Source organism: Prenolepis imparis, unplaced genomic scaffold (genome assembly GCF_030444845.1).
Source record: "Prenolepis imparis isolate NDT839.2.m4 unplaced genomic scaffold, iyPreImpa1.0 SCAF_2, whole genome shotgun sequence".
Taxonomy (NCBI): Eukaryota; Metazoa; Arthropoda; class Insecta; order Hymenoptera; family Formicidae; genus Prenolepis; species Prenolepis imparis.
In genome coordinates, this window is record NW_028141160.1 from 21,394,335 (window position 1) to 21,410,194 (window position 15,860).

The 15,860-nt window shown below is 42.8% G+C and overlaps 1 protein-coding gene across 3 annotated transcripts in view; it reads left to right on the forward strand.

Moving 5' to 3' along the window:
• Positions 1-15,860, forward strand: part of Sdc (Syndecan) — a 75,272-nt gene that overhangs the window by 53,902 nt on the left and 5,510 nt on the right. Inside the window, exons 1-4 of one of the 3 annotated variants that reach the window (XM_083031737.1) lie at positions 11,484-11,644; positions 13,950-13,986; positions 14,656-14,836; positions 15,271-15,368. In XM_083031737.1, the coding sequence (XP_082887863.1) occupies positions 11,499-11,644; positions 13,950-13,986; positions 14,656-14,836; positions 15,271-15,368 (462 nt within the window). In that variant the 5' untranslated portion in view covers positions 11,484-11,498. Of the gene's footprint in view, positions 1-11,483; positions 11,645-11,752; positions 12,077-13,949; positions 13,987-14,655; positions 14,837-15,270; positions 15,369-15,860 lie in introns of those variants that run through there. The other 2 variants (XM_083031735.1, XM_083031736.1) reach the window with 2 other exon arrangements.

Genomic DNA, 15,860 nt, shown 5'->3' on the forward strand with positions numbered 1-15,860 from the left:
TCGTTCGTCTGTTAACAAACACCTCTTACGTTATAGATGCCATGTACCATACGACGCCAGGGCGCATCGATATTTGTATTGTCACTGCACATGGGCAAGGAATATTTTATGCTTGCGTACTTCATCCGGCGCGCACAGAAATATCATTCTGAAAGTTTGCCGAGAAGTTTGCCGGCACGGAAGTTGCTCGCGACCGACCCCCGTCTATAGCCATCCCGCAAATTACTCCGATGGAGTAGATAGATGCACATAGCGCGTGCTAAAGTGGAGAGAGAGAAAGAGAGAGAGAGATTTAGGAGAGGTTGTCTACGCGGGTCGATGCGCGGTTTATAACGAACCGAGTTCGCGAGAATCGAATTCAAATTGACACAATTGCTTACACAGGTTTACGACAGTTTATGAAGATCTCGCGAGAGATCTCTGTAAGATCGAAACTTGAATTGCCTGAATATCAAATACGCGACTGCATGCAGTGACTACGCGATCGTAAAAAAAAAATCTTGCCTCTCCATTTGTAGCTTTCTTATCCTTTCGGTAAATTTAACTTAAAGTACGGATCGTAAATCTAACGGAAGAGCGAAAGAATTGTATTCCCCGCGAAAGAATTGTATTCCTGATGCGAATCGAAACCGATTTTTCTTCAACGAAAGTTTAATCCACAAGCCGTCCCTCTCCAAGTAACTTTCTTTGTTCGCCAACTTTAATCGATAAAGATCGCGAATAAATTGCGAAATAATACCTCGTTTGTCGTTTTAAAATGTCGCAAGTTTATCTGCCAACGTCGCTTTAGCCGAAGGTGTTGAGTAATTCGTTTCAGTTATAAGGTTCGAATCAAATTTCTCTTTAATTTTGTTGTCGGTTTTTTTTCCATGCCGAGAGTCGAGAATACCATGAAATATTTATCTCCCGTGGAATGTACACGCGCGCGTTACCATTTCCGTGTAGAACGGTAAAACGCGAGGATGAGAAGAGAAGGAAGGGGGTTGAACCGGCGGAATCGAAAATACAGTTCCGCGAGTTTTCCATTCGATTCCATTCATCGGACGATTCTCCCCGGTCGGCTTTCGGAAATCCCGTGTCTCGTAAATTTCCGGAAGTAGTTCTTCCCCGAGAGAGAGAGAACAAACGTCGTATTGTTTGGTCCGGAATAGGTTCTTACATGGATATGTCGTTGGCTCACGTGCGCATCTTTAAACGGGGACACACATATACACACACACACACACACACACACACAGAGGATTTGCCACGCGCAACCGCATATATGTACTCGCTCGCATAAATCTTGTTGCAAATATGCCGAGGTGGAAGGAGTGTAAAATTAAGACCACCATCCACGTCTCGGCTTTCGCGATAACCTCAACGATGTTTTACAAAATGAAATCCGTTCCTTTTGCGCCGAATTTTTTCCTCGATACGATCAAGGAAACGCGAGCGATTTGGATTTTTTGCAACTAAACAAAAATAATGATTAAAATCAAAATTAAAGCCCTGAATCTAATATTATCTTTTGCTTCACCTTTCACAGTGGCTGATGCCATTTGATGCATCACAATTTCTAAACTTATTTAATACATTAGTTAATATAATTATGTAGAATGCGGTGCTAATCTAGTCGCTCTTCATAGAGGAAGCTAATAATCGCAATTGACCACTTCATAAAGAGCAGAGTGCCGTCATGTCATTTCTGCATGCGTGTGTACGTATGTGTGAGTATCACCCTGATCAACACCCGGCACGCTCTCCCCTTTTCACGCCTACGGGCAGTCGGTAGAGACCAGGACTGGGTGTTACACAGGGTAACTTTATGAGCATGGCTGCCGGCAAGAGCGGTCGCGCTTCCATTTCCCCTTTGGACTTTCAAAAGCCTCCTGAGGGGACTGACCCTATTTCCAAGTTCCTCCCGGTTCTCGCGTTGGCTCTGGCTAACGCGAAAATATTACGTTTCCAACTCGGTTTAGTCAAAGACACGCTGCCCGACATTCTCCCGTGATTTATCGCGGTCGTTCATTTTCGGAAATTGCACTGTCCGCGCACGAAGAGAGCGGTGTTCAACGTCCATTTGTTCATCGCGGCACGTTCCGGGCAAATGGCCGTCGTTCAATTCGCCGCGGAACAAATAACCCTCTCGCGGATAAACATCGCTCTAATTAATTGTTATTCGTAACAAAATAGAGAACGGCTCTTCTCGTTGAACGTCCAAAATCTATCCGAGATATCCTCGCGAAACAGATGCGGATACACATATAACTCTTACGAGTCGCATCGCGCGCGAGAAGAAACGTCAAGCGTCGCGTCAAGTTTAGTCCGATTTATGTCAGACGTTGTCAGCCGCGATATACGCGTAAGGCAACGCAGACAGGGACATAATACACACATGCACAGGTGCGTACACGAGCTCGTGTCTGTCGCGTGCGATGCAAAAATTTCCCCGGCACTTATATATGTATACCCAAAGTAACAATGAGCCGCGCCTCACCTCGCCGAGGTATAATTCGCTCGACGTGGCTTATTGTCGGATATATTTCACAATGCATTACTGTCAGTGGCAGTGGCGCGTGGTGCTTTCGAGGATGTCTTGAATGTCTTGTGCTACCGGTTGTACTGTAAATTATATCTCTATGACAGCGCGTTCTGCGCGTTAATAGTGCATCGCATTAATGCGAAAATAGGAGTGAGATGTGGGAAAGAGAGTCGTCAGTGTCGTGTTAGAATTTCTGATCCGGACCGTGGCGCGATAAATAATGCATGTTTCTGCAACTAACTGCAGCCTGCTCGTTTCGAGAAACATTAATTAGAGTAAACCGTCGAGATGCGCGCGTTATTATTTTTGTGCGAAAACATAGATTCGCTTACGGTAAAAACTACGAACGATTTTTCTTCAAGAGTCTTCTTCTTCTTCTTCTTCGCGCTTAAAACGCAATAATCAGCTCTTTCTTATCAGATTGAAAGAACTATGTATTTTTTATTATTTTATTCCAAGACACACCGGACACAGGAAATTATATATATATAAGATTGAATTATACGATAATTGTGCATTATTCTGCAAAAATCTCGTTGCACATTGGAATCGTATCGTATTTTACATTCACCGTATCTCGTGCAATATTTAAAGATTACCGTAAAACATGGATATCTTCTCGGAAATATTCTCTCTCTCTCTTTGGGACGGGCGTTGATATACTTTAGCAGCGCAAATTTTGCAATTTAAACGAAATCGATATTTATATACGCAGAAAAGCAGGGTTGGGCAGATATGTATCTTAAAGTATCTGAGATACTTAGACTGAGATATTGAGATATGTATCTTATTTAAATACAGTATTTAAATATCGAGTAATCAAGTATCTTGAATTTTGTAATTAATTATTTAATCTAAATGTATCTTGTATTTAAATGTATTTATGTAATTACATTATTATCCCACGTGTGAAAAAGGCGTTTATAAAATTTGATACTAGTCTACGTTCTTCTGCTCCTGTAGAGTTTTTTTTTTTTTTTTTTTTTTTCGGGATTTATACATTCGCCTACTCGTGGCCTTCTATCTGACAAAATGTTTGAAACATTGGTATTTTTAAAAGGCAATAAGAATTACCAAAGTTATAGTTATAGTTTGTAGTGATGATAAATAGAGTATACTCTATGTATACTGTATTGAAAAACCTATACTTAAATTACTATAATATATATACTATTATATATAATATATAAATTATATAATATATGCCATTATGTCTATTATTTTTATTATTATTATTTTACGAAGTTTAAAGTTATAATAAATGAACTCTCTTTCAAAGTGCTGATTTTACTTTTGATTCTATTTTCATACAATTCTCTACTTTCAATATATAATCAGGAAATTTGAAGAATAATTGTATTTAAAAGTATTTATAAATGTATTTAAATACAATTAGTATTTAAATATATGTCAAAACCAAAGTATTTAAATAATATTTAAATATATATCAATAAGTATCTTGTATCTTGTATTTAAATGTTTTGTTTTGAAGTATCTGCCCAACCCTGCAGAAAAGCAAAAAGGAACGATATTAAAGAGATCACCTGCTCGTGCGATTTCGATATCAGAACTACTACTGCAGAATGAATATCTGTTTATGTTTCTCGCGATATAACGCTAGAATTCTCAATCTATAATTTATGTCGCAAGTTAGATTCACACATCGCTCCAGACATCGACAGACGGGCACCGGGATTTTCTCAACATACTCTATACCTGTGTCGATACCTGTAATAGTAAAAGATGCACTCCTCGACTTTGTAAGGCGCCATTTATTCGGCGCGAAAATATATCTATGAAAATAACTGCGAGATATTCTTCAAAAGTATACATGTTGAGTTTAGCTGAAAATTTATACATCAAATTTTTTTTTAAATATCTATATAGACATATTACTAATATTGATATTAATATTATAATATTTATATAGATATATTTGTACGCGCGGGTAATGTCTATTGTTAGATATCATCACAGCTGCATGCAATATACGTCACAATATTTCCGCCGCAGTCATGCAAGAGAGACACCAGGCGGTTAATTTAAACGTCACACTATATACGAAATTATTCATCGACGTTTTGCACGCTAAATAAGACTTGGCGCTTAAAGAGAGCCCAAGAGCGGCGAAGAGAGTTTATTCTTCTCATAACTTTCGACGCGGAACAAATCCTGTGTGTACCTTGCCATTTCCGTTCGGGACAATCTTCCATCCATTCCTGAGAGAGTTGTCCCGCGAGATTTCCATCCGTAGCCGTTTTCACGACCTCGCGAAATAGAGTAGTTCTCTCCCTTTCTCTCCTTCTTTTGCGCGCGCGCGTGTCCTTTCGATTCCGCACGGATTCGAGAATATATCCGTTTATATATGGTATCTCGCGTGTCTCGTCGAAATTTGGCGATCGGTCGATCGATGGGATCCGGAGGGGGAAATTAATCACGTATAATCGCAGCCGTATATCCGCGCGACGGACGGTCTCGACTTTCCATCGCGCTCACAGAGGACGTCGAAGTAAAAGAGGTGGAGGAATAGAGTAGAGGGAAGGGGGTGATCGATCTCTCTCTCAGCGAGGGGCGAAGGGTGGAATCTACAGAATAGCCGGTATCATCTTCCAGAAGGAGAGCAGAAGGGGACAAACGTTGTCGCGGTGGCGAGAAGGTGGTGGTGAAAGGGGGCTTCGGGGATAGAGGGTGACGAGAGGGAGAGAAGCGGGCAGGCTGGCTGGCTGGCTGGCTGGCTGGCAGGCAGGCAGGCAGGCAGGCAGGCAGGGTCGGCGGTGGCCCTTGTATTGATTCACAACCCCTGTCGTCCGCCCTCTCGCCGCCGTGCCACGGAAGTCGAGAAAGAGAGAGGGATGCGGTGGGGTGCGATAGAGGGAGGAAGGATCGTAGTCAGCCCCTAAACATTGGCGTAGAGCATCTAGACGTCGCCATGTCAGAAATTATTGTCGAGCGCTGGCGTCAGGAGTTGCTCGCGTTAGGGAGTAACTTGCGACTCGCTCGGAACGCGAATAATATCCTGGACGAGCGAGCGTAATCGTCCTAATCGACTATTTGCTGCATGTACAAATATGTATAATGAGTGTACTTGTCGAGTAATCCGCGATGCGGCGATGCGTCCAAACTAATCCCGTGGTGATCCATGGCGTCTCGTTTCTCGATATCGCGCGCGCACTTGCATGGATTTCAATTAAAGTCGAATACGAAAACGAGCTTCGCTCGTCGCTTTTTGCGAGGAACGATGAAAAATCTTGCGACTGTCCGAGAGAGCGCAGTTACCAAAAGCTATTCAACCAATATCCGAGATTCTCTGCCTTTGACCTGCCGCGCCGATAGCGGGATGAATGTGTCGGAGGTATGGTGGATAGGTGGCATCGAGAATCGGAAAAGGGTTTAGAGAGAGAGAGAATGCGTATGTATGTATATGTGTGTGTCGAGGCTTGATGTGTGCAGAGGAACGAGCGAATTCAGAGGATAGACGTGCAATTATTACGAAGATTGCGTACGCTCCCTTTCCCTCTTTGTCATCCATTTCCTCTCTCTTTATCGCCTTTTCTTTCCATTCAAAAATTATACGTCCGCGCAACAAACGAATCGAGAGAATTAATAGTTTTATACGATTGTCCTTGTTATTGTGAAAACGAACAATGCAACACGCGTCGACAAACACGAGAGCTCTGCTGAAAAAATAGTTGGACAAGAAAAGGGGTTTGTACGCGCACTCTGCCTAGCCATGCGATATAATATGTAGGAAACGCCATTTTTAAAAGCGGGCTCGAGAGTTGTCTGAGCGTTAAATAGACGCTCGATTGAGCGGAGCGAACATACAGTCGGACCTTGACAAAGTGAGCCATTAAAGTAGAAAAAGAGGAGCGTTTTTTTCCACGGAAGTAAGTTTTTCGTATATTGCCTTTCCTACATTATTACGTGTCCCGTTGTTCGTTCTCGTTGATCGTGTTTCGCAACGTCGCGAAATCTGAATCGCCTTCTCGCGTCTCTCTTAATATTCTTTTACGAGATACGCTCGTGCGCTTATCAAGAGCGAATTCATGAAACAATGATCCGACGAAAGAACTCGATCGTAAGCTTATATAGGCCGTTGCTCTCCACATTTTCTGGACCAAGGAAAGGATGTAATAAAAGCGAGAATTCGCTGATGATGCAGCATTTTCCATTCGACGACGATCGAAGGCGCTTATTAAGGCCAAGTGTCATCCCGGACGATGCCATTTCGGTCTTAGACATGCCTCGCTCGTCTCCATCAGGTGTCTGCCCCTTTCGCTTCCTTTGCCACGAGACCTCTTTGGAATTTAATAATCTCGCGGAGAAAAGAGACGCGTCTCTCAGTCATAAAAATCGCAACAATAGTTTGTTCTTTTATATACAATATTGTTTTGTTATTATTATATCTTGTTGCGCAACCTGTCGCCTTATTAATTAAAACGCTAGAGTAGCATCACGCGAATCGCATTTAATTGCAACGACGCATGTTAATTTACATACGAGACCTCTTTTTTTCGTACCTGGAAATCGCACGCGATTAAGACTGACGGGAATGAAGTTTCGTTCCCTCTTCGCATTCATTTTACGCGAGAATGTCTCACCCGTACACGTGTCTGGCGAAATCGTGTCGTCGTGAAGCAAATTACGCATATTTTGCGAGCTGTCACGAAAAAAAACAGGGAATTTCTTCCGACTTTATTAGCACCACGGAATGCGCCTGCGAAGAGACGTACTCGGAATTTATTAGCTGCATTGAAAGTCGAAAGGGGAAGACACGCGCTTTTATCCTAGACGAATGATCTTTCCGCGCGCTTCCTTTTTCCACGACTGCCAATTTGCTCGGCACTTTTGCCACTTGAGTCTTTCACCTTCTTTCCCTTCGCGCCGCGTCTTCTTAGTCTCTTTATTCTGAATGGTAAATGCGGCACGGCGTTATACAAACGAGATCTTCGATAAATTAGGCGATAAATTGCCGTTTATTTATGCATTTCTTTTTTTTTTTCAAAAGGACCAACAAATTATTTGATTGCCTTAAATATATTTTATGTCGGTTCTCCCTCTTTTCTTCGTTTCTTCAAAGTTTTGTTTCTTCAAAGGAGATCCATTAATTTCTCCAAAATCCCTCGTAAAACGCGTCGTGTTGTAGCAAACGGATGAGTGACCCGTTGCTAAATTATTTTCGCTAATTTTGCCAGCTTCGAGATCGATGTCCACAAGGCAGAAGGAGCGTGAACGGTTCATTAAGTGCGTAACTGAGGAAATCCAGACAGAGAAAGAGAGAGATGAGAGGGTGAAGCGAGTCGAATCAGCCGGTTGCTGGTTCGCTGCGGCTTTTGAATTTGGTTTCACGCCCAACAGATCATGTCCGAATTGTATTACGGCGAAATTTCTCGCAAAGTTACTGGCCGTAATTGCTATTCTCTCGTCGACCCCCGCGTATCTTGCATTAATCTCGCATTTCGCCCGCGTGCATTTTGCGCGCGAACGAATTTGCATTCGTCGCATCGCAGTGTTTTATTCATTCTTTTCTGTGCAAACGCTTTGTTACGCGTTTCCACATTTTTCTATACCGAGCGGAGAAGATCAACATTTTTATCGTATCTTTCGATCCTCTTACTAGGACAAGTACGGTGTGATTTCTCGTCTCAATGAAATTGTAATTGCGACAATTACCGTTTCGGGACAAAAAAAGGAGAGATCGTCGATCTTGTTCGAATATTCATTTTCGCGATATATTCATTGTCTAATTAAATATTGCTCGAAATACTCATCAAAAGCGTCATGTATAATTATATAATTATCACTACAGCGGCACGTTTAAAAAAAAAAGAGATGTTAAACATGCGACAACCGTTAATCTGTGAGGAATAAATTATTTTCTAAATAAAGCGAGGAGGGCGAGAAAGATGAAAAAGACTGGGAAATAAAATAAACGATCCAGAACGTTTTGATTCGCTCAGCTTCTCGCGTATTATATCTAACGCGCGTTTAATAATATAACGAATCGCGATAATTACAATTCGCAATTTATGTAAAGCTACGAATCACTTTATCTAAGTGCCTCCGTAATGAAACGTCTCGTAAAGGCGATTCGCTTTTTTTCGTCGCATTCCCAGATCTGGAGAGAGAAAAAAATATCACTTGGACCAACGCTGATGAAAAGGACGTTGATCCTGCCAACAATTTGCGATTTATCTGAATTTGCGATGTGTGATTCGCATAAAAATCAAGCACCAGGCCCGCGTCCCTTTGTCCTGAGGCAGATATTTGTTCGTCAAAGAACGGTAGAAAAATAATTCGAGTAAATATGGAAAATGGGAGATAAAAAAGAATTGCATAAAAGGGAGATGTAATGATGAGGATAAAAACTAGGTAGGAAAAAAACAAGAAACGCGATGTTCGCTGTTGTATTCCGCGAACGAGATGGCTTTGTAAAAACACAACGTAATGACATTTGCATAATTATTGGAAAAATTAATTACCTTTAAGCGCGACAACACCTGAACGTGATCGACAAGAGATGATGAATATAAGATGTTTCGCTTATCAATTGTTCCTTATACGTCTCTTGTTAATTTTTCTCTCTCGTTCATAAATTTCTCCTTTATTCTGCGATATTTATGACAGCGGGGAACAATATTAAAGAATGCGCGGGATATGATTTATCCGTAAAAAGGGCTTAGCACGGAACGATCGACGATGAAGGACGAGGGTCGAGGGCGCGCCTTTATCGAAGAGTTGTTTTGAAAAGATCCACGACGGGAAAATGGATTCTTTTCGCGCAGACGCGGCTGTTGTTCTCTTTCGAGGGAACTGCCGATATTTGCCTAATTTCGCGCTTAACATGCAAAGAAGCTGCTCTTACCTTTTTACGTCGAACAACGAGCTATTTCTTTTTTTTTGTTTCAAAAGAGATGACCTCTTTGCGATCTCTTCTGCAGCGTCTCTCAGATGCGAATTATCGTTCTTATTCGAGAGTATTCGATATTTGAATCGATTGATAGAAAATTGCCACCGAGAATTCCTATTCATTTATGAATTTTATGAAACCGTATCTAGCCGCATAACCGATCTCTTTAAGCTCCTTATCTGATTGATTTCTCTTCTCTCTCGTTTTTCACTTGGCTTCATTAAATTATTCAATCTGTGCTCATCTGTGCCCTTCATTCAAATCTCCGCAAAATTTCTGGAATAATACAAATAACACAAATTGATTAATATTAAAAATTAAAATTTTAATCCGCGAATCTCGCGTGAAAGCGTATAGATGGAGAGGCCTGCTAATAACTTTCTCGGTGGTATATAATCTCGGCGCATATATCTCTGTGCATCTCTCGTATCGGGTCGACTCTCCTCTTGTGCCGCTTTTCGCCCACATATGTAGATCAGGAGGACTATATAAAAATACGCGCGCGTCACACTTTTCCAGAATTCCTCCGCCTCGCCATCCTTTTCTCTCGCCGTCGAGATAATTGTCCGATCGGCCGTGCAGCCTCCTCCTCGGTCTTGCTGGCAAGTAGCACAATTAGTTAGCGCACCGTGAACGTTTAGGCGTTGCGTTGAGATAGCACGGTCGTCTCTCCACCGCTCGACAACCGAGAGCCAACGATTTGAGATAACGCGATCATCGTCGGCGAGCAACGTCGTTTACCTGCCACGTGCCCCGCACGTCCTCCCACGCGTTCCTGTCAAAACTGTCAGCGAGCCGTTCGCGAAATGTACACGGTCCAAAAGGGTTTCGAAGGGAGAGATATTTGACGAGAGATAGAGACGTTAAATTAGACTGAACGGAATCTTTTTTTTAACGCGTTATCGCTGGGTTTCTAATTTTAGAAAAAAATTGGTTTCAAATATATATACAAGTTTCACAGTTTTAAGGTACTTTTTAAAATAAATTTATTAAAAATCTCTCATGAATATATTTTTTAATGGCCCTTTTTCTTTTACACACAGATCGATTCTTATTTTATCACATCAAGGTGAAATTGACTAAAATATTTTACGAGATATTTTACAATATATTTTATATATTTTAAATTTTATCTTGATATCTCTGTATGTACATACAATAATAATTTGATACATAAATCGTGAGGTTTATAGCGCAGAAATTAGAAATCGAGACAAGCCCCGAGCGGAAGCGTGTTTGCGTGCATCGATCGCTATTGCAATCATTGGAATCGCTCGTTTAACGACGAAGGACTAGCCCGAATCGACTCTTGTTTCGCGTTTAGCGCATTTTTTCCGGCTTCTTACTTTGTTGTTACACCCGTATATCGCTCGTCTATATCGATGTGTGTGCGCACGTCGTAAAAAGCCCTACATGTACCGCCCAGCGATCGATTTTTCCATTTTCTCGAGCGTTGACATCGTTTTCTTCACCGTTGTATAAACTAATAATAAAATAAAAAGGACGAAGAACCTCTACGAGAGCGCATATGATGTTACACGGGATAGAGAGTTACACAGACACAGACACACGTTCTCACGCGAACCGAGTTTAAGTCTCTTGGATTCGAATCCGATATGAAAAATCCCGTCCATTCAAATAAGGCGACGTGTGTGCGAGAGGACGTCGATCGTACGTTCGTAACAAACACACACGCAACAAGCTCCATCGAGCAAGTAGATTTTCAATATCCCGTCCCGCTCGCGAATCGCCTTATCGTATGACTTATTGAATACGTTTCGCGAGCGAGCGAAGCTTTTGACGGATTTATCGCGTCTGCCTCGTGTAAACCAAAAAGAAAAGGACGAAGCACAACGCGATTCGCTAGCTGCATCTTTTATCTATAAATTTTCTGACGTATAAATCTATAAATAAATATATATATATATATATATCTTTTTTTTAGTAATCGTGGTGGAAGTAATCAGATTCCAATTAAAAAAAAGAAACGTCAGATCTCAGCCCAACTTAAGAAACATCCCCTATAGCGTAGATGTATATACAACCGCAGGGAGCTGTATACACATGTATATATACAATGGCGAGCAGTGCCGTCTGCTGGGTCGAACTCGTACTAGCCCGATGCAGTCACCACCTGGCCTAAAACCGCCGCACATCACCCTCCGAATTTTCTCGTTTTCCGCCGCCGCAGCTCACGCATCTCTTCTCCAGCTGTCACCGGGTCCGAGCGACTCGACGCGTAAGTACGGGGGTAGCATCCGGATAGGCTCGCACACGTACTCGACAGGCGCGAAAGCTCGACACGAGAAAAATCACCCTTTCCTCTCCTATGTATGACCCCGCGGTCGCTCCCTTTTCACTGGAACAACCCCCGGGCGACCTCGAGGAATTCGCGTCGCAGGTGCGTGAAGACGCGTGTTGACAGATCACCGAGCTTTTTTTTTTTGCCCGACGAGACACAGAACCATGACCCCGGCGATGGACAGGACGAAGTGTGGAGGTCGATAACATCGCGCGCGCCCGCGCAATTCTTGCCTTGTCTTCCTTGCTTGTCGCGTAATCAGGGGCAAGGAAGACGGAGCGAGGAAAACGGGGGTGCGTGGGGAAAAATCCCCGAGTGTTTCACCCGCGGGAGCGGCAAGGTGAGATACGCGCGTAAATTCTCGAAAGGGTTTCGAAGAGGCTGCGAATCATATCCAAGGTCGACCCTTTTCCGCGGGTCGCTCTCTCTCGTCGGGCTGGGCTGAATTTTCTCGATATCGATTGGCGGATGTACCGGGGCGACGAACGCACTCGTTCGGGACCTGTCCTAGTACACGACGAGTATTTCTTCCGAATAAGGAAAGTTCCTTCTCTCTCGTCGACATCGGTGCGTTCTTGTTTACGCGCGAGACTCTACCTATATAGTTATTTCTCCATCTGCTTCCGCGCTCGATCGACGCGACATTCCTCTCGGAGATTGCCGTGATTGTGTTTAATTATGTGCGGGAGAGTGTGATTGCGGTTGACGCTGTCGTACCTGCCTCTTCCATCATTCTCTACCATTTTTCCTCGAACAATCGACGGCAAAGTGGACGTTCAAATATCGCATCATGTCGAAAATAGAGTCGATTTGAGATAGACGATACAAAATAAAAATAATCGAAAGGATAACGAAAAATCTCGACGTCGAAAAGAGCCACACAAGATCGAGAAAGTATATTATATATAGGTTCAATTAATCGAGAAGTCCGTTCTTTTCATCCGCATTTTATGTAGCTTCTCGTAATTTTCTTTTCGGCTTTATTTCTTCCTCTTGAATGCCGGGTAATACGCTCGTTCCATTTCGAGTAAGAAAGAAAGTATATCCAACACACGCACGTGTAGAGGGAGCGCGGTTGAATAAAATCTCTGATCTGAAATACATATATTTCCGGTCGATCCCTGTTGGAGACAATTCGCCGATTCGTCAGTTGTCAGCGTTTAGAGTCGCGTAATTTAGTTATTTCCTCTCTTCGGTGACGTGTCGCGCACACACGTTCGAATTTCGACGTATTGAATATACGCCGGGTCCTGTCACGGTACCATATGTACCGTACAACGTAGGTCGGTCGTTGTATCGTATATATGGTTGCGTAGAACGGAAACGCGCGCGACGCGTTGACGAGGTGTGTGCGTCGTTTTCGACGCTCATCGGGCATTCATTGTCCTTTGGTGCAAAAGCGAAAGGGAGGAAATCGCTGTTTCGGTGGACGAGCGCGCGGCGAGATATACAATCCGCGAGAGAGAGCGAATTTCCCGCTCGACATCGATCGCGCGAGACGCATTCGTTAATAACGAGCCATTCAATCGGGGCTATTGACGCGAAGGTCGTGACGAGAAATATTTTTTTTTTTTCATTTTTATATTATTATCCCTATATTACTTTCATCATTTTTTTTCGCGTCTATTATATTGTAAAAATACCTGTTTTTTCATCCCCCACGTGGAACCCTGTGATATACCGATATCAATCATCAGATTGATCGGACTCGAGCACATTTTTTTGTTATATATCTGAGAAAGGAAGGTATTGTTTTTATAAAGTAATATATTTCTGCGGAATTCTCTCGAAGAGAGGGAGAGAAAACTTGCACGCGATCGTTCCGAGAAAATGAAATTTTCCTAGAGACAATACGTAGAGAGCTGGAATATTGGCGTTTGCAATCTCGCTTCCTCGTCGATCAACGCGTTCCATGCACTTCTCGCGGCGCGTTACTTCGCATTCCGCGGACATCACGTAACCGGAAGCGCGGGTCATTCCGTCGTTTCCTCCTCAATCATCTGCCAGCTGTACTCTTACTCTTTGTTACACGTTATAGGAAACTATGTATGAGAGAAAGAGAACAATTGTTTAATGATGATGAGTTGTGCTCAATTTAATGACGATGCAGTTTTATCGGCGGCCTTTCTGCGAATGGGATAATTATTGCGACTAAAGCAATTAAAGAGCGGCGAATATCGTCGAGTTGTGGCGATTTATCCGCGTACAATTAGCGCAAAGATGCGCGATGAGAGAAACGAACCGCGCGAAGCGAGATCGAGGCGCAAAGGGGGCGATTTTCTATTTTCGTGCCTAGGCAACGGAAAGGAGACGAAGCCGCGTGGCTGGAAATAGAACGGAGCAATGTTAACTCGCGAGCCACCCACGCGGATCCTTCACGAAGAGGAGAAGAAATCCCCTTTCTCCAGCTTTCTCTCTGCCAGAGTTTACTTTGTTTCTTTCTTTCTTTTTTTTACTCTTGACTTCTGTGGAACCTGAAATTTGCGACATTTGCGTGCTCGACGACGGTGTTGGATTGTAAATCCGACGCACTTTGTTCGTGGTAGCAGCTACCACAAGAGACGGAAAGAGAAGAGAGAGAGGGGGAGCGAAACGGGATCGGGCTCTTATCTCGCAGTGGAGTTAAATTAAAATTTAATGAACCGTGGAACCCCGGAGTCCTTTCATGTCACAGAGACCCGCGTCAAGGAGGACGCGCAAGGATATGCACGTGCCTTTAATTACGTTAGCTCGAAGCTTCGTCGCGTTTCTGCGCGACGCCAAGTCTCAAGCTTCGCTTAGGAAAGGCTGTAGTGTCCCACGTGTCAGTGACCTATGAGAGATATATCGTAGACGATCCCCCTGCAAGGTTTAATATCAATTGACGGAGAGAGACGCGTATTAGTTAAATCTCACTTTATAATTCCTCTCGATTTTCAGAAGGAACAGACCGACACCAAGCAGAGAAGTCAATCGGCGAACTCTTTCCCGGATGACTTGTACTTGGATGACCAGGACGCTTTAGAAGGCTCCGGTCGAGGTGGCAGCGATAATCGCGACGACCTCGAGGCTTCGGGCAGTGGCCTTGGCCCTGACGACGAGGACGGAGACGACGATCATGGTACAATGATGTTCGATTATCTTTTTACTGTTGTTTATCAAGCTAGTTTTTTTTCTCGATGATAATTTTTTATTTCGAAGATTTTTGACGAATCTTTCGCATAAGTTGATAAAAAAAAAAAAAAAAAAGAAATGCCGACCGGAAAATTAAATGCATCGATAAACTGTCACGCGGTGGTCACAAAGGCGGTGGATTTTTTTCGAAAAATTGAACAATATACGGTATTCACCGGTATATGTAGATCGTTTCTCGTTCACGGTGATTGGAAATTCACCTGTGCAGCTTTCGCAAACCCCGCCAGTTGAAAAAAACAATTTCGAATCTTGGAATTGCGCCGGGCAAATTCGTATGCGAATCTATCCAATGATGCAAATTCTAATCTGTAATCTAATCTTGTATATCTGTGTTGTAACTTTGTTACGTGTGTGTTGCAGAGTTTAACGGTAATAATGGATTAGAAATCCCGAGCAAGCCAACCGAGGCGAGACCTCCATATTTCATCGATGAGACAAACGTCAAAACTAAACAACAGGTAATATCTTCCGAAAGTTAGCTACAAACATAGATCCTTATCAAAGTTAAACACCAGGTAATATTTTCCGAAAGTTAGTTGCAAACATAGATCTTTTACCTTCGCAAAGTCCACTCTCTCTTCTACATTTTTCCACTTTAATAAATTTACAAACAGAAAAATTTACGTTTTTCGTTGTAAATATTCAGTAATTTCCCACTATAATACAAATCGCTAGAGATCGCGTTATTAATCTTTTTTCTCCTCGCGAAAGGGAGAGAGAAAAAGTATAGATTATATAAAACTGTAATTGCATTTTTCTTTATTTTATAAATTACCGGGCGCTAGTACATCATGTACTTTTGCGATGTGTTTTACGATATTACGCTTCGCATTTCCTGCACGAGCGTGCAATCTAATTTGCCCGATTAAAGTGCCGACGCGACGACACCTCCCGCTCTCGCGGAAACGGATAACTACATTTTTGTTCGATGACACACGCGGGCGCGCGCT